Source organism: Pelodiscus sinensis, chromosome 3 (assembly GCF_049634645.1).
Source record: "Pelodiscus sinensis isolate JC-2024 chromosome 3, ASM4963464v1, whole genome shotgun sequence".
NCBI classification, from domain to species: Eukaryota; Metazoa; Chordata; order Testudines; family Trionychidae; genus Pelodiscus; species Pelodiscus sinensis.
Window position 1 is genome coordinate 156,655,176 of NC_134713.1, and position 25,151 is coordinate 156,680,326.

The 25,151-nt window shown below is 43.3% G+C and overlaps 1 protein-coding gene across 13 annotated transcripts in view; it reads right to left on the reverse strand.

Annotated features, from left to right (window-relative positions):
- Window positions 1-25,151, reverse strand: part of ENAH (ENAH actin regulator) — a 192,736-nt gene that overhangs the window by 49,249 nt on the left and 118,336 nt on the right. For 11 of the 13 annotated variants that reach the window (XM_006118028.4, XM_075925286.1, XM_006118031.4 and 8 more), the window contains one exon: window positions 8,112-8,196. In XM_006118028.4, the coding sequence (XP_006118090.2) occupies window positions 8,112-8,196 (85 nt within the window). Of the gene's footprint in view, window positions 1-4,745; window positions 5,127-8,111; window positions 8,197-8,553; window positions 8,566-14,781; window positions 14,872-25,151 lie in introns of those variants that run through there. The other 2 variants (XM_014570961.3, XM_075925288.1) reach the window with 2 other exon arrangements.

Sequence of the window (25,151 nt, forward strand, 5' to 3'; positions counted from 1 at the left end):
CAGCCTCATCAATGGGCAATGCAAATTTTGCCCCTTGGGAGCATTGGAGAGTCTTAAGGAGATGGTGCTGCTTCTGTCGTACATTAGACAACCGAACATCCTGACTGGCTGTCACTCTCTTAAACGAGTCCTGAAATTGTTTCAGGTCATCCGTAGGTGAGGTATCCTAAAGTAAAGGGGTGGGCAAAAGGGCCTCCACAGGCCGGATCCAGCTGGCCAAGTGGGTTGATCTGGCCTGCGGACGCCCTGCCGCTCCCCCACCCCCGGGCCATTTAGGGTCTGGGTGGGGTAGCGTGTAAAGATTCCTCCCACCCAGTGAGCAGCACGTGGCACTTTGAAGCGCCACGTACTGCTCGCAGGGAGGAAGGAGACATTACGCACCTCCCCCCCCACCTCCAAGCCCTGATTGGCCTGGGGGCAGGGGAGCTGTGTGAAGTTTCCTCCCCCTTCCCCCCCACCCTGCAAGGAGCACACGGAACTTCAAAGTGCCGTACGTTCATGCACGGCAGGAGCAGGGCAAGGGAAGCTTCACACAGCTCACCCGCTGGGTGGGGGTAGGATGGGAGGAAGCTTTGCGCGCTCTCCCCACAACCAGGCCAATCAAGGCCTGGAGGCGGGGGAGCTGCGCAAAGCTTCCTTTGCCCTATCCCAGCCCTGCGAGGAGTGTGTGGCACTTCATAGTGCCGCACACTCCTCACACAGTGGGTGGAGTCTTCCCGCACTTCCCCTGCCCCCAGGCCAATCAGGGCCGAGGTCAGGGGATTGTGTGAAGCCTCTTCCCGCCCTACAAGAGGCATGGGTGCCTAGTGGGAAGGATGGGGCACGGGGGCTTCCCCATCCCCAGACCAATTATGGTCTGGAGGTGGGGAAGCCCAGAAGCATTCTGACCCCACCCCTTCAATATTAGGCCCCGCCCCTTCTGGGCCAGCCCGGGGTCACTTCAATAATTTTTGAAGTGGCCCCCAGCCAAAAATTATTGCCCACTCCTGCTCAAGTATCACTTCCTCGTCCAGAGGGGAAGAGGACTGGTCTGTGGGTGAGGTGTCAGGTGGCTGTTCCGATTCAGACACAGCTCTGCTTCCTCAAGTTCAGGTCATTGGTGAGGAGCAGAGGTCCTTTAGGAGGTGAAGTAGCAGGGAGTTTACAAGCTGGGACAGAAGAAGGTGTAGAATGGCATCGATAACAGCATGGAGATAATGATATTGTGTAGTCCAACAGGGCAGAGGATCATGGTTCTGTCTGCGTCTCTGGTACTCATACTAAGACCTTGAGGAGGAAGAATGTCTAGAGGAGAAGATACTCCTGCAATCCTCATAATGGATTGCACATGCTGGTAATGTCGGAGACCTAGAGTATCTAACCAAATGTTTTGAGGAAGGAAGATAATCATAGGTGCTGATGGAGCACATCTCAAGTAGATACATAGTACGGCACTGGAGAGTAGGGGGAGACACATCTATAGTGTCTCTTATGGACAGGGCTCGACAAACTATACAATCTACTCACCCGTGGCGAGTAGATTTCAGCCGCGCGCCCCATTCATTCGCGGCACGCGCATGCACAATGTGGCTCTTGTGCATGCGCAGTACGGGGCTGGCGAGTGGTTTTCGCCGCCGTTTGTCAAGCCCTGCCAATGGGCATGTGTGTCCTGATCAGTAGCATACATTGGTGCTGGTGAAGGAGGTGCACGTGAAGCTGGCACCAGAGAGCAAGTTATTGGTGCTGGGGTAAGAGACCTTGGTATCTCTTTATTAGTTTTGAATGAGCCTTAGAAGGTGCCGGCAGTTCACTTGGTGCAGGTGGTGCCATAGAAGGAGACTGGTCTTTGGCTCCCAGGATGGTTGGTGCCGTAGTTGGCGTTTGTGTAGATTTCAATGCCAGTGTGGCGGTCGTAATGGCCAGCGCCGGCGGTGCTGCATGCCGTGATTTTATTTGTGAGGCATCCTTAGAGCAGGAGGAACTGATGCTGGATGTGCCTGATTTATCACTGATGCTGACCCAGGTGGATGAATTTGGCGGTAAAGGCCGCTCCAGCAAGGCCCTTTCCTTAGCTAATGAGCCTGAATTAGGGGAAGTGGCTCTGCATTTCTCACCTGACACCCAACAAGGCGTAGAAGGCGCATCTGATGGTTGAAGGGCCTTTTTGAACAGGAGCATGTGGAGTCACATTTCCCTGTTTCGTCGCGCTGTAGTAGTCACTTTAGAGCAATGGGGGTACTTCTGTGCTATATGTGTTTCCCCTAGGCACCTGATAGATGAAGAGTGGCCATCTGACGCAGGCATGGGGTCACAACATGGATCGCATTTTTTAAAAATAGGTGAACCTGGCATGATATTTGTAGTGGCAATAGGATTTTGTCAACCAACAGTTCCATTTTCTTCTTCGTTTGTTTTTTTTGGGGGGATTGGGGTGGGGTTTTTTTTTGTGTGTGTGTGGCCTTTACAACAGCCGACAGCAGCGTGGTTTTTTTAAGCCAAGCAGAGAAAGAAAAAGATATCTAATTACTAACTATAACCTTACTCTAATAGGATTTTAATTAACTAACTATGAACATTTCTTCTGACTAAATTCTGTGAAGTGAGGAGCTCGCTCCATCTGCGATCAAGAGTGGTAATGAACAAACTGGTGGGACCTGGACCGCGCGCACAAACACAAGGGCACGAACAGCATGAGGTGCCTACCACGCATGTGTGGTCTGGCCAGCTACTGCTAGGGAAAACTCCGATCTGCGGCGTTGGGACAACCCGACACCAACAGTGGAGCACCCACAGGGACATCACTCAAAGAAGATTACATTTAGAAGAATCTAAAGGGATTAAAATATGAAATGCTGTAAAGTCACTTAACATTACACTGTTTGTCAGATTAATTTAAAAATTATTTAAAATTTCTTATACAAACATTATTCAAGAAATCCAGAGAGAATGTTACCCTACCATATTTCTAGTTATTTGAAGATATGTGGTATCCACCTTAAATCCTTTTTAAAAAACAGAAATATACATAGAGGACAGATTCTACAATACCACGAAGCAGCAGAAAACAGCCAAAGAGTATTGATGAATCTGGCCCTTAACTTGTAATTGGTTTACCAATTTAAAAGATTATGTTGGACAAATTGGGAAGAAAGCTAAGATCCAGTATACTTTAAGGGCTCCCTCTAGGGATGTAACAGTTTAGACTGTTAAACGATAAGCAAAAGCTTATCAGTTAATGCTATTGACTACACACATTCCTCCTGCCCCCAAGTAAATTTTTTAGAGGGCTGCCAGCAGCATGGCTCAGTCTAAGCTCACACTGAGTCCCAAGAGCTACCCCCTCTGTGGCTCTGCAGAAAAAGTAATTTAGGAGCTGGATGGGCATGCAGGTGAAGAGAGGACCCAGTACAAGCTGAGACTGAGCTGGGCTGCCTGCCTGCCCAGCTTCTAAAATACTTTTAATGCAGAGCTGCACTGGGGGTAGCTCCCAGGACCACCACAAGCAAGGACTGAGCCGAGTTGCCTGCCTGGCTCCTAAATTACTTTTTTTCTGCAGAGCTGCAGCAGGGGGAGTTGCTCAACCGGCATGAGCCAGGACTGAGTGCTATCCCACATCGATAATTGTGTAGCTGACAAAATTTGTGTCGCCTACATGATTAATGAATTACATGCTTCTTAACATCCCTAGCTCCCTCTACATTCTTGCCTCAGTTCCCCAAGTAATACTGCCTCAATGTGTAGTGAAATATTGTAAAAATACAACATAGGGATTAAATATAAAAACTACATTTAACAGCTGTATAACAAATTTCCTTTTGTAATATGTTAGCATTATAAGTACCAATTCCATTGTTGATTTCCACATACCATCGCCTATTAATCCTACCAACCACACAAAGGAGTATCTTCTCTTATCCAGTTTCCTTTCCTACAGTCTCTTCCTTCATTTTTTTGCCCTCTCATTACCCATGTAGGTACTCTCTTCCACTATGCAGCATGCAGAAGCAGAAGCAGATTTAATTGGTAACAGGCTGTCTTAGGAGACCACTTCCACAAGCCTTGGGGGGGGGGGGGGGTATGAGGAGGGCAGGGTCATTTCAAATGACACTGTGGTGCTTCAGCTGCTTAAGTTATGCCATGGGCAATTTTGGATCCACAGCAGCCCTGCATTGGAAAGGCACAAATGTGGCTTTCAGTACCTCTACGCCCCGTATACCTCCCCCAACTAGAGTGGGAGCTTCATTCCATTTTCCAGAAGGTACACAGGACATAACCTCAACGTTTTATAGCTTTGCTGATCACTACAAAATGTGAAAAAGGGCACATAATTTATATAACATCTTAATAGCATTCAGATCTTTTCAGTGATAACACAAGTGTACTTAGAATTACAGTTGAATTAAAGAACTTTCAACAATACTATTAAGCTTTAAGTTTAAAATAAAATATATGCCCTTCTAAATTTTCCAATCTATCTAAAACAAAAATGATCACCTCCCTATTACATGAGCCAATCTAGCACTGTCTACAAACTAAACACTTCCAAAACATTAGCAGAAGCATAAATCGAAGTCATTCGCTGTATACATACTACTCTGTACAGGAGTGTAAATAGACATGTGTTCAGCCTTTACTTCTGTCAGTAACTTAACTTGATAAAAATAGTAAACAAAAGCAATAGCAGAACTTTAAGACATTTAAAACCTAAGAACTCATCCAACATGCATACTGTTTCTTCTGAAAATGAAACACACTCAAGTACTTACGACAGGAGCCGGTCGATCCTTGGTCCATTACTTCTTTGGAGGACAAATGGAGGCCTATACACTTTCATTTACTCTAAAAGCTAGGCAATTATTCTCTTCTTATGGGGTTCTTGTCCTCTTTATAAATACTTGTATGCAGTGGTGATGATTTCCCAGCTATTTATAGACCTTAACTCAAAAGAGTTCCCTGCTGACATAAGATACTGCTCTCAGAGTCTGACTCAGAGGCCTCACAATATATTATTTATTGCAGCTAGACTAGAAGGTACAGTACTATAAACATGACATGACAAACATGAAAAGGATGATATGAACTAATGTTCTATATTAAAAAGGAAGTTTAATATGTATTAAATGACTTAAGAAAAATAAAGACATCCATTTAAGAAAGTTCATTCAATAGCGAACAACCAATACCACATGTAGTCAAGCTTTTACACATCTGTATTCTGTTCATTCCTCCCTATACCGATTACTATTCCTCCCATGACAAAATTCAAATTTGATCATTTGTAACTGTTTTTCTCAAAACAATCAGCTATAAATATGCTGGAAAAACAGGAGCACTAAATTTCCTTTTAATGATCCCATGCAAGTGAACACCGGGTAAGAATAATTGCACACTTTGCCTTCTGTTTTGCTTAGTCATCCTGCCTCATGTTAAGGGGCTCGATTTCATTTTTGTGTGCTAATGTTTTAGAAAATCATCAATAAATAAAAATAAGATAGCACTAGCAAATTAGAAGGGTAAGGTATCAAATGGCCAGACAAAAGTTTTTAAATATTGATTTGACCACATGATGTGTAACTAAGGTTTAGAAAAACAATAAGTAAAATGTTTTGAATTGCATGTCTGGTGCCAGTGACTTTATAGATTATTCCATCCTTCAATGTACAATAAATAATGTAGGAAATTAGGTCAGCAGTATCAAGTACACAGATCAAAATAATTTAAAAGCATTTGAGCGTTTATAAGAGAATAGGATTATAATCTCTTGAACAGCAGAGAAAATTTACGCTACACATATGTAATTAAAGCACTTGAATAATTTTTATTCTGTAGCTCATCCAAATGCTTTATATTATTGATATGTTTTCACCTTGAACAGTTTTAGTAATGGAACAGGTGGTCTCAATCACTGGTGGCTCAATCTCGTGAGCTGTTTAGCATCCTCGGTTATTTTGCGCTAAAATGTAATTGAAATACACAGGCTCCACAAGATCAAGAAAAACTGGAGATAATCAGATTATCCGATTAAGATGACTACGAATTTTTTTTAAATGCAAATTCTCACTAAAAGTTAACGCTAAGATTTTTTTCCCCACCAAAAAAACAAAAAAACCAAAAAAACATACTAATTACAGTCAAAACAGATACATTTGATGCAAGATTGTGAGAATCCAATGAGTTCTCTTGCAAATGCTAATTTTGCTCTTTCAAATCAATACAAAGAAAGGATGAAGAGCAGTTTGACTACAGATAACATCTTCACTAGTTCTGCTATAGAATTCAATAGATTAAATGTTGGTTGCTATAGTCCACTGTATTACAAAAGGCACCTTAATACACCTAACTGAAGTGAACAGCAGGTATTTCCAAGTATATCTATGATTAATAAATCTGGTTATACAATTTTTTTTATTGGAGTTTGAGAAAGCAACCTTCTCTTGTTATTTGTGAATGGGAAGTCCATCTGAGACATTTATACAGCTTTTGCCTGAAAATTCTTGAATATGCCATGTCTCTCCCTCAAATACACATAACTAATTTTCAGTGGAATTCAACTATCTCTGGGATACGGAGTTGCAGTAGCTCACAGCATCATTACGTAGCAGTTGAAGATCATTTGAATCATACTATAATGTAATGTAAAATGTAAATTCTAGGGTGAATTTAAATAGGCGATTTGATTATCCTAATTAGTCAGGCCACTGAGACTGGCACCTTTGTTCTTCTGTAAATTTATCATGGTCTCCTTAACGACCACAAGTGATAGAAAACCTTTGTTAAACAGTCCATCCAAAATGTGGCCCTGTAGATTGGGAGGGAGATTTTAGAAAGGCTGAAAGTACTGGACATTTGTAAATCTGGTCTAAGCCTAAAAGTTTAGGTCAACCTAGCTATATCGCTCATTAGTGACATGTGTGATAAAAGCGGGCAGTAGGAATCCAGAAAAGCCCTGGGTGCGGACCAGCAGCTACACCACAAAGGGCTTTTTGTAAACTACTCGCCTCCCTCGCAGGTGAAGCCAAAGCAGAGGGAGCCTCGTGGGCAGCATGGTCTGCAGCTGCAAGACAGGGAAAGTTCCCCGCTCGCCCTGCTGGTAGCTTCCTCACTCCTGCCACTCCACCCAGCCTCCTCACTTGCCAGTTGCAGCTCAGCCTCCCCCCATAGCAGGGAGCCCGGGCTGTCACTCCAGCCTCTCCTCCTTCCCCCCAGACTGAAGCGCCAGTGGTGACTTCCTGCAGGGTAGAGTGGAGGGAAGAAATCCCTGAGGATCCCCATGAGCTGCTGCTTCCCTTCCCCCTCCCCTGACTGGGGGAACATCAGCCCAGGAACACTCTTCAAAGACGCTTTTCTGCTGCTTGGCAGGGCGGTGAGTGAGGGGGCAGGGCAGTGAGGTCTCAGCTTGGAGGGGAGCAAGGCTGGAATGCCAGTGCAGGCTCTCAGCCCGCTCACTCACCACCCTGCTGAGACACTGCACCCCAAGCCCCCCTCACACGCTGCCCTGCTGAGACCCCGCACCTCCAGCACCCTTACACACCCTCCTCTGCTAAGACCCTACACCCTCAGCCCCCTCACCAACACCCTTCTGCCAAGACCCCACATCCTCAGCCACCTCACTCACCGCCCTGGCAAGACCCTACACCTCCAGCACCTCGTGGCACTCACCTACCCCCCCTGCACCCTGCTGAGACCCCATGCCCCCAACCCCTTCACACACCTACTCCACCAAAACCCCACACCCGCACAAACCTCCTTCACCGAGACCCCGCACCTCCAGCCCACTCATTCACCACCCTGTCAAGACCTTGCACCCCCAAGCCTATTACACAAGTCCTCCACACCAAGCCCCCTCACTCATCCCTTCCACTGAGACCCCGCACCTGCTGTCCTCTCCTGCCTCCTCGACCCTAGTCAGACACCTACCCACAGAGAAAGAAAGGTTGGCGAGCATAGCTGTCACGCTCTTTGACTGCGAAAGCCACCTGAGAGGGGGAGGGAGGGGTAGGTGAGTGCCACGAGTAGGAGGCATAGCCCCCTAGTAAAGTAAAATTAAGATCTGCTCATCTCTCTCTCCATAGCCAAATATCAAAAGTAGAAAAATTTGCCATTAACGTACTCTTGTTCACTAAAAATCTTACCTTCTCTGGATTTCCAACTCTTCTTGTGATGGGCCATTTTGTACTTGGGGAGGGAGTTGTGAATTCTGCCGAGGCAATGTTGGACCTGTGAGTGAACAATGATTAGAAGTGAATGTAGCTTCAACTTTCAAATTATAAAAAGGCACAGTAAAGTAGGACAGTGAACACATGGAGTTACCTATTTTTTTTCTTTCTAGCAAAACAAAAACTCCATAACACAATACAGCAAATGAAAACTGCCACAAATTGTTATGTATTCTCAGAACAGATTTATTTGAAATGGATGAAATAGTTCAACGGGAATGCAAAAATAAAATTTTATATATGATGAGACTTGACATTAACCACATGTATTCAATAAGCTTTGAATAGCTTCCTAACTTGAGATTTTCTGAGACAATAAACAAACACTGTTGAGGAAAGGCAGAATTAAAAAACTCACCTAAATAGAACACTGGAAACAAAAACAGGAGAGAGAAAAATCAGAAGCGTATCACCATACTGACATCATGAAGATAAAAATATGTTCCGCAAGTTGCCCTGAAATTTATTTACAACATTTTAGCTTGTCATCTCGTAAATTCCTTGGCCTTTGAATGTAAATATTGGCTACTTATGTCTAACACATTTGTCTTAAACTTTGAATTTGTGGTAAGTGCTTAGAAATATCACTTTCAAGAGACAGACAACTTAAAGATACATTTTTTTCTTAAAACTTAATGTTAGAAGTAATACCTAAGATTACTGAATAAAATGATTAGTGAAAAAAGTCAGTTTGCTTTGTACATTTGGCAAAACTTCATATACTGTATAGTAATTTTCATGGACTACTACTCTGTATAGTCAATGCATGTCCTCTTTTTTATGTGTGAGTCTCACATAGCAATAGAGGTAATTAGAATTTTCACAGTAGGAAAGTGTCATTGTAAAACCATAAAAGTTAGCAATACGATTCATATCTTAAACTATCCAGTTTCATTCTTAACTGACTAGTTGTCAAGTTACTTTGTCCGCTTAAATATGGTGCACTATAAAGCTAGTTTAACTCCGTGGTCTTAATTTTTCTAGGTTCTCTATCAAGAACAAAAAAAATCTATGTAGAAGCTGATTTTGATTCACAACCTTCTTCAAACCAAGAGAAATGTCTTGAAAGACCTGTCTTAGAGTATTCACTATTTACACTATACATGTTCTTAGGTTATATTAAGTAGGTTATAAAAAATTAACAAATATGTAATATGTGGATGTTCACTGTATCACCTACTTCAGTAACAATGTAAAATTACATATTTAAATATGTAATGACCTTTAATATGTAATGATCTTAGGGACTGCTTGCTGTACTCCACATTGCGTTCCATCATAAATGAGATGACTGACCTATTTTTAAAAACAATGTTCCGTGTTTTCCCAAGCATCCTGAGATATTTCCTGTTTTGAGCTAACTAAAGAATTGTTTTGATTTTAGCTTGTCTAGACACAGTGTTACTCCAAATACATGATTAAAAAAACATATTTGAATCATAAGCAGATACTTTTTGTGGCTAAAACTACAAAAAGTGCACAATATAATTCCTTAGACATGTCTTAAAGGACACAATGCATTGTTTAGCTGTTAGATAGCCAACTGAGTTTTTGCAATGTGACAGGCTAGGTATCATCCACAAGAAATAACATTTTGTATGAAATGTAAAAATAGCAAAGAGGTATTAGACTCTGTGGGTATGCTGTTCTTTAAAGTACCAATTAAGCTAGGAAAACAGATTGCCTAGGGCATTGAGGGAAAAAGGCTAACCTAGTCAGAGACAAGAAAAGCTATGTAAATGTTAATGACCATATTCAATAGGGAGGAAATACTTGTGCATGTTGTGGAAGGCAGCAGCAGACACTCCGATGCTATTTTATTGTATATTACACTTTAATGTGAGCAAACATCTTTTAATCTGGTCCACATGAAGAACATATTGAGGATCCAGAACCCGATGAAAATTACACATACATTAGCAATGGAAAAATACATAAAAAAAAGACAACGATGAGTAGCCCTATGGCACCTTAGAGACTAATACAATATATATCACAAGCTTTCATGGACAAAACCCACTTCTTCAAATGACCTTGAAGAAAAAAAAATAGGGAGACCCTCAGAATTTATAACAGAAAAGGGGAGAGGAAGGGCGAAAAGTACCTGTCAATTGTAGTGCAGTGCTAATAAGGCTAACTGAATAGGTTGGAAATGTCCCATACTTAGCTTTGATGTCAGTTGAATATTGAATGTAAGGAAAGCAGGTTTTATAATGGGTCGTCCAGTTCAAGTCTTTGTTCAAGCCCCAGGATACAGTGTCAAATTTGCATATGAAAGTCAATTCTGCACTCTCTCTCTCTTTGTAGTTGGCTTGTGAAATTCCTTTGTAGAATGGCTACTTTTAAATCCACTGATGAGTGCTCAGGCAGGTTAAAATGTTCCCCTACATGTTTCTCTGTGTTACCATTTCTTATATCTGATTTATGTCCTTTAATCCTCTGTCAAGAGACTGTTCAGTTTGGCCAATATACATGGCAGAGGGCCATTGCTGGCACTTGATGGCATAACTCACGTTAAAGGATGTGCAGATTTATGAGCCTCTGATGTTGTGGTTTATGTGATTGGGTCCTGTGATGGTGTTGTTTGTGTAGATATGAGACAGAGTTGACAACAGGGTTTATTGTGGGGTGGATGGGTTCCTGAGTGAGTATGTTTGAGGTGTGATGTGTGGCTGCTGGAAAGAATGTGTTTCAGGTTAGGGGGTTGTCTGTAGGCAAGGAATGGCCTGTCTCGCAAGGCCTGTGAGAGTGAGGGATCATCCACGATAGGCTATAGTTATGGTGACCATATTTTCTGAACCAAAATTAGGGACATATTAGCCACACACCCTGACCTCTGTTAGCCATGCCTCTAGAGGTAACACTCTCAGGGTCAAGATGGATACATGACCAGAAGTAAAAGATGTCATGTGACCCCCTCTAAGAACTTTTCCCACCATCTTCCTACCAAAAGGGATGAGTTTGGCCCCCACCCAAAGCCCTCATACAACTATCCTGCAATTGCATTGACCCAATTTGTATCACATTAACTCGAGGGGAGGGGGGAGAGAAAGGCTGGGGGAAGTGTCCCCTCTAAGAATTTCCTCCCATGAGCGGGATGAATTTTGTGTTGTGAACCAGTACTGAGTTCATGTGGCTTGTTTGGATGTGCCACTGTAGCACTCAAGTTATTAATAAATATCTTCTAAACCTCTACCTTTTCCCTCTGCTGCCCTGTCTTCTCCCCTTACTCCACCAGCTCCCCAGTGCCTCCTGCTCCTGCACCCCTCACTCTCCTGGCCTGACTCTTGCCCTTCTAACTGCCCACTGCCCTCATGGGACCTGCCCCCCCGCACCAGCCCTTCTCTCCCCCCCATGCCCACTCCTCCAGTAGCTCCACTCTGATCACGTGAGCTACCCCTCCTCATCCCCTCTCCTAACATCTCCCTCTACCACCTGCCATGCCTCTCTCTCCTGTTTCTGGTCCCTCCCCTGCAGGTGTCTGCCCTTCTGCTTCACCCCCCCACCCCAATCCCCTGGCACCTGCACCTTCCCTTACCCCCACACCCTCCTGGTGCCTCCCCCTTCCCTCACTGCCCCTGCTCCCCTTGCCCACTTTTTCCCTGATGCCTATTCCCTCACCACCCTCTATCCCAGGTTCTCTCATGCCCCTCTGTGCCCCCACACATGACTTGGTCCATCCCCGCCTTTTATGCCCACCCCTCCTTTCAACCCTTCTCCCAGCACCTCCCCCTACCCCTTCTTGCCCCCAATGCCCATCCCCTCTCCTTTCCCAGCATCACCCTGTGCCCTCCATCCTCCCATACCCCTCCCCTCCCTACTGCCCTTTTCCTCATTGTCTCCACTTGCCCCTCCGGCATTTGTCTCTCCTCCACCCTGTCTCTTAGTGTCTTCCCCTTTTTTCTCCTGCACTTCCCCCCTCCCCTCAGCACAAGCCCCTTCCTCTCCAACCCCCCCCCCCTTCCCTCTAGTTTTCCCCCTGCCTCTCCCACACCTTCTGCCTTCCAGTTTGCAGGGATGGAGTCTGTGGTCAGGCTTCAGAAGTCCCCGCTGCCCCAGCCCCAGCTGCTTCCAGGGCAGGACCGCTTGCTGGGTCTGGAGTTGGGCCCCTCATGGTGCTAATTTTGCTACAGTCCTCACACCAGCTTTGGCTCACATTAGCAGGAGCATGGGGGGGAGCCCCCACCTTCCCCCAGATCCGGCTTGCAGGGCAAGGCTGTGTAAGCAGATCTGTGCACTGCCGCTCCCCCAGCAAAGTGGGAAGGGGTGGGGGGAGAAAGGGCCATGCAGAGAGCATACCGGCAGAGCCCGAGCGCTCCCTGCTCTGCAGCACTCCAGCCGGGCTCTGCCGGGACTCTGGCTGCAGCTCCCAAGAGTGGCTCATTGGCTCAGACCAGCGCCTCTCCCTCTCTGGCAGCGGCGGACGGTGGATGGAGGAGGCCGGGTTGGAGGCAGTCCCACAGTGGGGGGAGTGGAGTGTGCCAGGCAGCAGCACAGGCTGCAGGGGAGCTTGGTGCTCCGGACACTGCATGCCACCGGCAGCAGCCCTGGGTGCCTGCGCAAAGCAGCAAGGGAGCCACTTACGGGCTGGGTGGAGGCAGGGCGTTGCTGCTGTGCTGTGCTAGCACTGGGTGTCTGCAAGGGCAGTACCATTTGTAGCTGGATCCCAAAAGGTTTTCTGGGACATTTGCCGTGTTTATTGGGACACCAGGACAGAACCCTTAAATCCGGGACTGTCCCAGAAAAAAAGGGACATATGGTCACCATAGCTATAGTATAGATTGTCAAGGACATGCTGGGGGGTTGTAGGTGATGACGGGTGGTACTCTGTTATTTTCTTTGTTGAGCCTATCTTGAAGAAGCTGATGCGTGGGGACTCATCTGGTTCTGGCAAGCTGTTTCTTCAATTCCCCAGGTGGGTATTTAAGTTTTAAGAATGCCTGCTAAAGATCTTGTAGGTGTTTGATTATGTGATGTGTCCTGGATGGAAGCTAGAGGCACGTAAGTAAGTATAACTGTCAGTAGGTTTCCAGGATAGGGTGCTGGAAATGTGGTCATCATTTAATTATACTGTAGTGTCAAGGAAGTGGATCTCCTGTGGACAGGTCCAGGCTAAGGTTGATAGTGGGGTGGAAGTTGTTGACATCCCTGTGGAATTCTTCAAAGATCTCCTTCCAGTGGGTCCATATGATGATGTCATCAGTGTAGATTAAGTATAAGAAAGGTGCTAGGGGACAAGAGTGGAGGAAACATTGTTCAAGGTTAGCCATAAAAATGTCGGCATATTGTGAGCAGGTATACTGTATTGGCGTATTGTGAGTTTGCAAGGTCTAAGGCGGGATGCTGACAATGGGGCCTAGCTGGTGAAGGCTCTAGTTTAGGTCAAACCCTGTTGAAGGGATACAGAGTTCAGCTCAGGCAGCACAAGTCACTCTCTGGGTATATTTCACAACACATTGGCTAGGACAGATTGTCTGCTGACCTGTGAGACTCTCCCCTCCAAACAGATAAAACACAATCTGTGGCAGACTGGGAGAAAGGCAAGAGGCTTGGGGTTGCATCCTGGCTCAGTAGGACCAAACAGAGCCTAGAACTGTCAATACACATGCAGGCCAAACCAGCTGCCACAGCCTTGCCAAAGCAGCCAGGCTAGAGCCCAGATACCTGCAGGGCAAGGCAGGGGGACCCTGGCTGAGGCAGTGGCATGGTAGCGGCCTGCAAGACTGGCCAGGCAGGTACCTATGAATATCTACTGCACAAAGGTCAGTGAGATGAGCAGCAGTGGTTGGCCCACAGTGACCAGCTTGTGCAGTGCCAGCTCCAGCTACACCCCTTTGTACTTGGGCTTGGTGCAGCATGGGGCCCTGAAGGCGCAGGGCCTAAGGCAACTAACTGCCTTGCTTCCCTTGCCCTAACACTGAGCCTGATTGTAGGGCCATGTGGGAGCCCATAGCAGTGCTGCTGACTTGAAGGTATAAATTGTCCCCAAATTCAAAACAATTGTGGGCGAGGACAAAGTCATCACTCAGCCACCATGTGTGCTGTAACATCATTGGGGATAGTGTTCCTAACAGCAAATAGTCCATCATATGGAATGTTGGTATAAAGTGCTCCAAGTTTCTAGCTGCATTGACCTTCCTATGCAAATTTTTCAGTTTGCCAGGTCTTGAACAAAGACTTGAACTGGATGGCCCACTATAAAACCTGCTTTCCTTACATTCAAAACCCAACTGACATCAAAAGTTAAGCATGGGACACTACCAGAACACTAAATTAGCCTTATTAGCACTAGTACTACAATTGACAGGTATTTTTTTCCTCTCCCTTTTTTTCCTGTAACAGTGCCCCCCTTCCTTCCTTCACTCAAGGTCATCTGAAGAATTGGGTTTTGTCCATGAAAGCTCATGACCCCATCTACAAGTTTTGTTAGTCTATAAAGTGCTACCAGACTATTTGTTGTTTAAGTTTATGTATTTTTTGTTAGTCTCTAAGGTGCCACAGGACTACACGTTGTTTTTAAATTACAGATTAACATGGCTACCCCTGAGACTTTTAATAAAAAAAAGAAGGCAGAGTGAAGGCTTACTCAATTGTGTTGTGATTGAGAAAATATGGTTGTCCATATACTGATAGGCGATGACTTCCGGTCTAAAGTAGTAATCAAGGATGTTCACACCTAAACAAAGGGACCTAAAAAGTATAAACAAGAAGGGAACAAGCCAAAGGTGGGGGAAGAGGAGACTTTCAATGACTCAGACTGTGACTGAGCAGGGTTAGTTGATTTGATGCAAACACAAGCACCTGGCTCTACCATTGGGCTTACAGCACTTTCAGCAACTACAGTTTTGCTGAAAAATGGTCATAACACTTTTTAGAATAAAGAAATATCAGGTTGAGGAAAGCTCTGGGTGGCTAACGTAAGAAATTGTGGAGGGAGGAGGTCCTCCACTAAGAAGGCAATCATTGTAGACATCAAGTATCTGCTCTCGTGCATGAATAAAATGTATGTATGGGAAACATAGGGAAATTGAGAAATTAATTTTTATTTCATTTTTATATTAGGCTATTTTATGGATTTCAATTAAGAAAAAACTGAACATGCCATATTTGCTTAAAGAATTCGTCTATCTGAAAAAACTCAAAAGGCATTTCAAATGCTGAACATCTGTTTTACATCCTGATCATTTTGACACATAAAAAAGGGAAAAAACATTAAGCTCTTACAATCTCTTTCAATCTCTATTTGAAAATAACCAGTGAAACATATATTCAAATTTGGAATGCAATATATTGTGATAAATAAAAGTGTTTCTTGAAAAAAGGATTTTGTAAGATATAGAAAATCAGATGCCTTTGAAGAGATCTACCATGGCATTAAAAGAAGAGGGCAATTGTTTAGATAGTATCAGTAACTAAAAACCACTGGAATAAAGCCTGTAGGACAAGAGAAGATAGTACAGAAACCCCATGTTGAAAGAATACAGTAACCAAATGTTTTTATTTCTTTCTCTTGCTTTTAAAAAGTGTCATTTAATGTCTAGAATCTGGAAAGAGTAAGAGAAGGAAAGTTCCAGTGAGCTATATTAACTTTTATATTTTGATATTTTAAAAAGGTAAAAATTAAACCAAAAATGACTGAAATATCAAGACTGTCTGGTTACATTGAGGCAGCACAACAGGATATTAGTTGAACAACTGGTATAAACTTAACACTTTTGTTTAAAAAATGCACCTGACACATGCAAGATGGAATATTTACACACTAAATAAAGCAGCAGGCTTGGTTCCATAGAAGTCAATTTAAAAACACTGTGGTAATAAACACCTTTTCAGATCCCCGAAAAACATTTTGCTCTAGCCTGAGGTTATTTAAAAAAAAAAAAGGTACCTGAAGCCATCTCTACCACCTCTACAGCAGAAAATCCAGTAGAACATTTATAGAGGAGAGTATTCCTGACCTTCCTGATTTAGTACCTTATGAATAGCGTAATATTAAAAAGACACCCTAAGTAACACCTCAGTAAATGAACTAGTGCAACTTCTGAATGTATTTACAGTTTTCTAACATAAGGTCATTTTTCATTGAACATTCATGTTTCATGTTGCTCTCCAAGGCATCCTGAAAAATTTGAGTTTATTTCCATACAATAGCTTATAATACATTCATTTGGGTTACTTGCAATATCTTCATTTCATCACCCCAACTTTCCAACTCATAACAATGTTAAAAGCACTGTTTTTTCTGAACAGCACTAATGGGATTTGTTTACACTAATAGAAAATATTGCCATCAGGTGACAACAGGTTCAACTGTGGCACATACAAGAAAATCATATCCAACTGTTGTCCATAAACCCAGTCCCATTCAAATAAATGTCGTTTTTTGGGGCTTGACACAAAATTTTTTTTACAGTGCATCTAAGGCTTTTCCTTCTCATTCAGCCCTGTATTTCCTTCAAGAACTATTCCATGACAACCTTGATACAATGCAAAAGATAGCTCATTTTAAAGAGCGAAGTGACTTGAAGCCAAAGGTTGCCTGCCAGCCAAAAGCTGACTTTAAACCTAATTTCTAAGTGGAACTGCATGCTGTTTTTGCCAGTGCAAACTGGAAGGGGAAAAAAGAGGAAGAAAAATGTCACACACAAAACATAGGAACTAAATAATGCCTTTCCATTTTTCCCCTCCTGATACATAAACCCTTTCCACAGTCAATATTTCCTCTACACAAACATTTATATAAAGAAACAAGACCAACCTGTGATGGATACCCCCCGCCCCCATGCTTTATAGAAGGGATTTATGGACACAAATATACTTAACTCAGATGCTTTGGACAAACTGCTTCATGTAACCTATCAATCTTAGGCTACGTATAGACATCAAGCCTCTTTCAAAAGAGGCTTTTTCGAAAGATACTTTTGAAAGAGAGTGTCTCTACTATAACCAGAATCTTTAAAACAATAGGAAACTAGGAGGTCTTTGTCTTTGGCTGGCTGGCATGGCATACCAAGGTGAATGAACCAAAGACCCCAAGGAGAGGGAATTCATGGTTTGAAGGCTCAGCTGCAAAAAACAGTTGTAGGGTGAGTTTGTAATGAGTTTTTAACGGAGGTTTTAGTGTTAGAACAACAGAAAATGCTTAGCTAAATTCTACATTTGTAATCTACTTTGCTCTACCTGTTCTCAATTATCACTTAAATCCTACTACTTGTACTTAATAAAATCACTTTTATTTACTAGCAATCCCAGTGTAAGTAATTGTTACCGGGGGAGAAACTGGTGTGAACATTCTCCCTTTCCCTTTGGAAGGGGGCTTTCTAAAATAATTCAGTTGGGGTTCTGATCCCATTTGGGGAGTGGTATTCTGGGAAGCTGAACTCAAGCATTCTCAGAAGGCTACTTGAGTTCTGGTGTAGTCAGCTTTAACAGGGGGTGGTATATCAGGTAGTTGGGAGCAATACAATGTATTATTGTCCCATTTAGAAAGACATTGGGACTAAGTGGCCTGACCTTTGGAGTGACTAGAACATAAACAGACATGGGGATGGTCCGAAAGATCCAATCCAGTATCAAAGAACCCTGAATATGGCCAAGGTGTGGAGTTTCTTCTCAGTCATCATAGAATGTGATGTTGAGAATTTACAAGAAAGTTGACTGATTCAAATGGAATTCCAAAACCACAAGAGAAAAATTTTGCATGAAGAAGGATGAAACTATTACACTTTCACTGATACTCTGCAGGGGAGTAGATCAACCAAGCCAGAGCTCAAAGGCTCCAGGTGTCTCAAGCAAAGTCTGGCAAGCACCATCAAATATACGGCTTAACAACATAAGACAAGTCCATGCTGTCACCACCAGGTGTAAAGTCACTGTTCAGTAACAACCAGAAAGAAATCCTATGGGGGAATTTTTCCTGGCTCTTATGAACTCTATTGTCTGATGGGATGAGAGACTCAGACTCAGCCAGATTAACATGTGAAGGGTACAGATGAAGTCCATCAGTGCATTCTGATGTGATCTACCTCCCATTATCAAATCATTGAGATATGGGTAGCCTTATGCTCTGCTTCCTTTGGTGGGATGACCCTATGGTTAGGGATTTTATAAAAACTTTCAGTACTATGGAGAGTACAAAGGGCAATATCTTTGCACTGATAATGGCTTGGCCCCACTATAAATATTGTGTACGTCGTGTCAGTTGCACTATGGAATAATGTGTCCTATAAATCTGAGACACAAACCAATCCTGAGCTTAAAGGGAAAGTATTGCCATCCTGATCTGAGATGGCGCATGTTTTTTGTTTCTAAGGTCAAGGAGAGAACAAAGAATCCTTTTCTTCTTCAGAATAACTAAGAATCACAAGTCCACACCCCATCCTCTCTATGCCTTGAAACCTCTTCTACAGTTAATGAAGTAATGAGGCTACTTCCATTTGCAAGTATCAGAGCGGTAGCCAGGTTAGTCTGAATCTGCAAAAACAACAAGAAGTCCCGTGGCACCTTATAGACTAACAGATTTATTGGAGCATAAGCTTTCGTGGTCAAAGACCCGCTTCGTCAGATGCATGTAGTGGAAATTCTAGAGGCAGGTATAAATATACAGGCATAAGAAAAGAGTTCCAGTCAAGACTAAGGTTAGAGATATTGAGGTCAATTCAGTCAGGGAGGAGGAGGCCCCCTTCTACCAGCTCCAACCTCTCCAACACATCATCAATGATCTACAAGCCATCCTGGACAATAATCCCTCACTCACACCCCCCCTTTGGAGGTAGGCCAGTCCTCGCCCACAGACAACCTGCCAACCTGAAGCCAATTCTCACCAGCAACTATACACCACACCACAGTAACTCTCTCTCAGGAAGCAATCCCTGCAACAAACCTCGGTGCGAACTTTGCCCATATATCTACACCAGCAACACCATCGCAGGACCTAACCAGATCAGCCACACCATCACGGACTCATTGACCTGCACATCTACCAGTGTAATATATGCCATCATGTGCCAGCAATGCCCCTCTGCCCTATACATTACATAGGCCAAACTGGACAGTCCCTACGTAAAAGAATAAATGGACAAATCGGATATCAGGAATGGTAATATACAAAAACCTGTAGGAGAACACTTCAATCTCCCTGGACACACAGTAGCAGATTTAAAAGTAGCCATCCTGCAACAACAACAACAAAACTTGAAAAATAGACTTCAAAGAGAAACTGCAGTGCTATAATTCAGCATCAAATTTGACACTATCATTTTAGGATTAAACAGACTGTGAATGGCTAGCCAACTACAAAAGCAGTTTCTCTTCCCTTGGTGTTCACACCTCCACATCAGCTGCTAGAAGGGGGCCTCATCCTCCCTGATTTAATTGATCTCATTATCTCTAACCTTACTCTTGACTGGAACTCTTTTCTTATGCCTGTATATTTATACTTGCCTCTGGAATTTCCACTACATGCATCTGACGAAGCGGGTCTTTGACCACGAAAGCTTATGCTCCAATAAATCTGTTAGTCTATAAGGTGTCACAGGACTTCTCATTTTTCCATTTGCAATAGCTTCATGAGGAGAGTCTCTGAACAGGCATGGGAAAAGAAGGCCAGGATGGTGCAAGGAAGCAAACAGAATTGTGTGGCCATGGGCAATGATGCACATTACTCATTTATGAGCTGCAGCATGCATCCATGACTGATAGAAAGGAGCAAGATGATTTCTGGAGCTCCAAGGCGGTTTCATTGTAGCTCCTGATTCTCATATCAAACCTGCTGCCCCTCATATAGAAGCTTCAGGGAGTAGCCAAGTTAGTCTGTACAAGATAAACTTTAAAAAAAATGGTCTGGTAGCACTTTATAGAGTGATAAAACATGTAGATGGTATCATGAGCTTTTGTGGGCACAGCCCACTTCAAATGTCTGGTCATCTGAAGAAGTGGGCTGTGCACACGAAAGCTCATGATACCATCTACATGCTTTGTTAGTCTATAAAGTGCTACCAGACCATTTGTTGTTTAAGTTTATCCTCATATAGAAGTTAGTGCATGATAGAAGAGGAAGTGGACAGGCTCCTACATAAACAGGGTCACTTTCTGCATTAATACTGAGGCAGATGACAGAAAGATGGCATACTCTGTCTCTGAGGTGGCATTGGAAAAGCTTATAGTATTGGGATATACATGCCCAAGGAATCTGACTGTCACTAGAATCTCTGAGAGAATGTAATGCCTCATCCATTAACATACTAAAGTCCTGTTTCAAAACCCTTGGACTGAATCTGGCAGTACTTTTCCACGTGAATTAAGGTCAATGGCAGCAAGACCAGGATGTGCCATGAAATATTTACTGGGTAAAAAATGCAATCATGAATTGGGAGAACGATTCTTGGGGGCACAGAGGAACTGGAAGATGTCAGATATTTTGGTGTTTTCTTGGATCACAATGTGTTCTCTCCTTGACAATAGCAGCTAGCAAAAACGAAATCATCAACAGCCAGGTGTCAGGGCCACAGTGATCGCTTCATTTGAGGATTAATAGGATTCGTTAGGCAAAAAGGGTCAATCTTTTCCTCATTACTACTTCTGCATCTTCAGGTGGTCCCTCTTAGTTCTGGTGCGGGTGCTCCATCCAATAACACCCATTGGTGACCATAATCTCCCTCCTCTTCACAAAGGTAAAAAAAGGAGTCTCTCTCTAGAATCTATGGGAAAATGGGCCTCAAAGCCAGTAAGGCCATAATGGTAGGATTAACTGGTGCAGTCCAGGACTGTGGGTGATCCATCTATTGTCAATTTTACACTGGGACTCAGTTCTACATGTCCTCAGAGTACCAATCTTGTGTCTCGGGTGATAGCTCCACAATCAAGGTAGGGAGAGGAAGAGTAGCCCAGTAAGAAGAAAAAAGAAAGCTCCCAAAAAATTGCATAGAATCATATAGTACTAGAATTGGAAGGGACCTTCAGAGGTCATCAAATCCACTCCCCTTGCCTCAGGAAAGGACCAAGCACTGTCTAGAACATCCCTGATAGATGTCTACCCAAACTGCTCTTAAATATCACCAGCTATGGAGATTCTACAAACTCCATAGGCAATTTATTTCAGTGTTTCACCACCCTAACGGTTGAGAAAATTTTCCTAATGTCCAACCTAAACCTTCCTTGCTGCAGTTTCAGCCCATCGCTGCTTTTCCTATCCGCAGAGGTAAAAGAGAAATTTTTCTCTCCCTCCTCCTTGAAACACCCTTTTAGATACTTAAAAACTGCTGTCATGTTCCCTCTCAATCTTCTCTTTTCTAAACTAAACATGCCCAATTCTTTCAGTCTTCTCTCATAGCACATGTTTTCTAGGCCTTTAATCATTTATGTTTCTCTTCTCTGGACCTTCTCCATTTTTTCCACATCTTTCTTGAAATGTGGTGCCCAAAACTGGACACAATACTCCAACTGAGGTCTAATCAGGGCAGAGTAGAGCGGAAGAATGACTACTCGTGTCTTGCTCACAACACTCCTGTTAATGCATCTCAGAATCACATTTACTTCTTTTTGCAACAGTGTCACACTATTGACTTATATTTAGCTTGTGGTACACTATCACCCCTAGATCCCATTCTGCAGTACTCCTGCTTAGACAATCACTTCCCATTCTGTAGGTGTTAAACAGATTGTTCCTTCCTAAGTCGGGTACTTTGTATTTGGTCCTTATTAAGCTTTACCCTATTTACCTCAGTCCATTTCTCTAGTTTGTCCAGATCATTTTGAATCATGACCCTATCCTCCAAAGCACTTGCAACCACTCCCAGCTTGGTATCATCTGCAAACTTAATAATTGTACTCTCTATGCCATCAGCTAAATCACTGATGAAGATATTGAACAGAACCAGACCCAAAACAGACCCCTGCGAAACCTCACTTGTTATGCCCTTCCAGGATGACTATAAACCCATTAATAATTACCCTCTGAGAATGGTTATCCAGCCAGTAGAGCACCCGCCTTATAGTAGCCCCATCTAGGTTGTATTTCCCTAGTTTATTGATAAGATGATCATGCAAGACCATATCAAATGCTTTACTAAAGTCTAGGTATACCACATCCACCACTTCTCCCTTATCCACAAGGCTTGTTATCCTATCAAAGAAAGCTACCAGATTGGTTTGACATGATTTGTTCTTTACAAATCCATCCACTTATCACCTTATTATCTTCCAGTTTTTTGCAGATGAATTCCTTAATTACTTGCTCCATTACCTTTCTTGGCACAGAAGTTAAACTGACTGGTCTGTAGTTTCCTGGGTTGTTCTTATTTCCCTTTTTATAGATGGGCACTATATTTGTCCTTTTCCAGTCTTCCAAAATCTCTCCCGACTTCAATAACTTTTCAAAGATGATATCGGAAGAGTCAGATATTCCCCTCTAGCAGCTCCTTGACTATTTTAAGATGCATTTCATCAGGCCCTGGTGACTTGAAGACATCTAAATTTTCATAGTAGTTTTTAACTTGTTCTTTTTTTTTTAACTTCTAAACCTAACCCATTTTCACTAGCATTCACTACATAAGGCATCCCATCACCAATCTTCTTGACAAAAACCGAAACAAAGAAGTCATTAAGCAACTCTGCTGTTTCCATTTTCCTATTATTTTCTCCCTCTTCACTGAGAAATGGGCCTACCATATCCATGGTCTTTCTTTTGCTTCCAATATATTTGTAGAATGTCTTGTTAACCTTTATGTCTCTAGCTAGATTGAGCTTTTGTGCCTTCACCTTTCTAATCTTGCCCCTGCATAGTTGCGTTGCTTATATTGATCCTTTGTAATTTGACCTAGTTTCCTTTTTATACGACTCCTTTTTTATTTTTAGATCATGTAAGATATCCTGGTTAAGCAAGGTGGTCTCTTGCCATACTTTTTATCTTTCCTATGCAGTGTAATAGTTTGCCTTTGGGCCCTTAATAATGTCCCTTTAAAAAATTGCTAACTGTCTTCAGTTTTTTCCTCTTAGTCTTGCTTCCCATGCCACCTTACCTACCAGCTCTCTGTGTGTACTAAAACTGGCCTTCCTCAAATCCATGGTCTCCATTTTGGTGTTCTCTCTTCTACCATTCTTTAGAATTATGAACTCTATGATTTCATGATCACTTTTACCCAAACTGCCTTCCACTTTCAAATTTTCTACCAGTTCCTCCTTATTTGTTATAATCAAATCTAGAATAGCTTCCCCCAGTAGCTCTCTCAACCTTCTGAAAAAAAAAAGTAATGGGTGTGGGTCTAGGGATGTAATAGTGAAGTTGATTAATCAATAAGCAAAAGATTATAAATTAATGCTATAGACTACACGCCTTCTGCCCCCCCCCCCCTTTACATTTTTCAGCAGGCTGGCCCCAAGAGCCCGGCTCAGTCCTGGCTCACACTGGGTCCAGGAACTATCCCCAGTGTGGCTCTGCATTTAAAGTATATTAGGAGCCAGGCAGCCCAGCTAAGATCTGGCTCACGCCTGGTCCAGGAGCTCAGACTCCCACCCCCTGAACAGTGGCCGTTGCCACCCCACGTTGCTGGCTCTGTATCCAGTCCGCGAGAGGAGCTGGTTTTTAAAGCAGACTAGCTCCTGCCTGGCACCCCACGCTGCTGTTTCTGATACTGCCCGGCTGGGAGTCTTTTGCCACGCTTGGCTTCTGTGCTGCGTCTCTTACGGAGGCTGGGGCCAATTTCTCAGCTTGAGGGGGTTTTAGAACCACTTCCATCAGGACCTGTTGGAGCCTGTGCTCCCTGTCCTTTCTATTGTGGGGCTTAAAGCTTCGACAGATCTTGCATTTTTTGGTGCGGTATTCCTCACCCAGGTAGCATAGGCATGCATTGTGCAGGTCGCTGTTGGCCATATGGCGCTTACAATCTACACGTGCTTTAAAGCCTAGGCATTAGGCATGCCCCGGCACCCCAAGGGGCTGACATTTTGGGGCACTTGTCCACTGTCCTTTATTTGCTTGAAGTTCTTGATTACAGAGGAAAAAATAAGGCCAAGACAAAAAATAAGAGCTATCACTAGGGACTATGCACTTGCTAAGCAAGAGCTAGCTATATTTCCAACATCGCCATCAACAATAAGAAGGAACTGAGGGAGGGTAGGATCAGCTGTGGTATATATGCACTGATATAGCAGCGCCACTCCACAGCCCACCACATGGGAGCAGCAGGGGAAAAGTTCATGTGGCAAGTGTACACCTTAATTGGAATCAATGTAAACAATCACTCGAAGAACAACCTTTATGGCAGCCTTTCAAGTATGTGAAGACTAATCATATCATCCCTTCATTTCCTTTTCTCAGAACTAAACATTTCCAATTCCTTCCCAAGCCTTTGCTAATATGGCTTACATTCCAGTTTGTTTTTTGTTGCTCACTTCTGTATCCTTTCTAGTTGCTCTACATCTTTTCTGTACACTTTGTCACCAGTGGACATAGTACTCACGCTGAGGTCTAACCAGCACTACGTAGAGTGATATTATCCCCTCTTGTGACATGTATCCTAATGCCTCTGTTAATCCAACCTAAAACTGATTTTTTTTTTTTTTGCAAAAGCATTGCATTGGTGATTCATTTTGAGGGTGTGATCCACCATACCTCCCAGATCTCTCTCAGCAGTGCTGTTATGAAGCCAGTTTCCCCCTTCTGTATTTATGCATTTAGTTTTTCTGCCCTAAGTGTAGTACTTCAAATGTTTGCTAAATTTTATTTCATCTACAGTTCAGTTCTGAAATTTATCAAGATCCCCCTGAATTTTAGCTTTATGCTCCAGAATATTGGCAACCCCATGTTTCTTTAATTTGCAAACTTGTTTTCACATTGCATTTGTTAAGCATTACAGAGACCGAATTTCCACAAAAGAAGTGCTGACATCAAAAATTACTGCACTTGTTCTCCGGCCAACTCTCCTAGGCAAATGTGGGCTCTGAATGATCAATATTTAC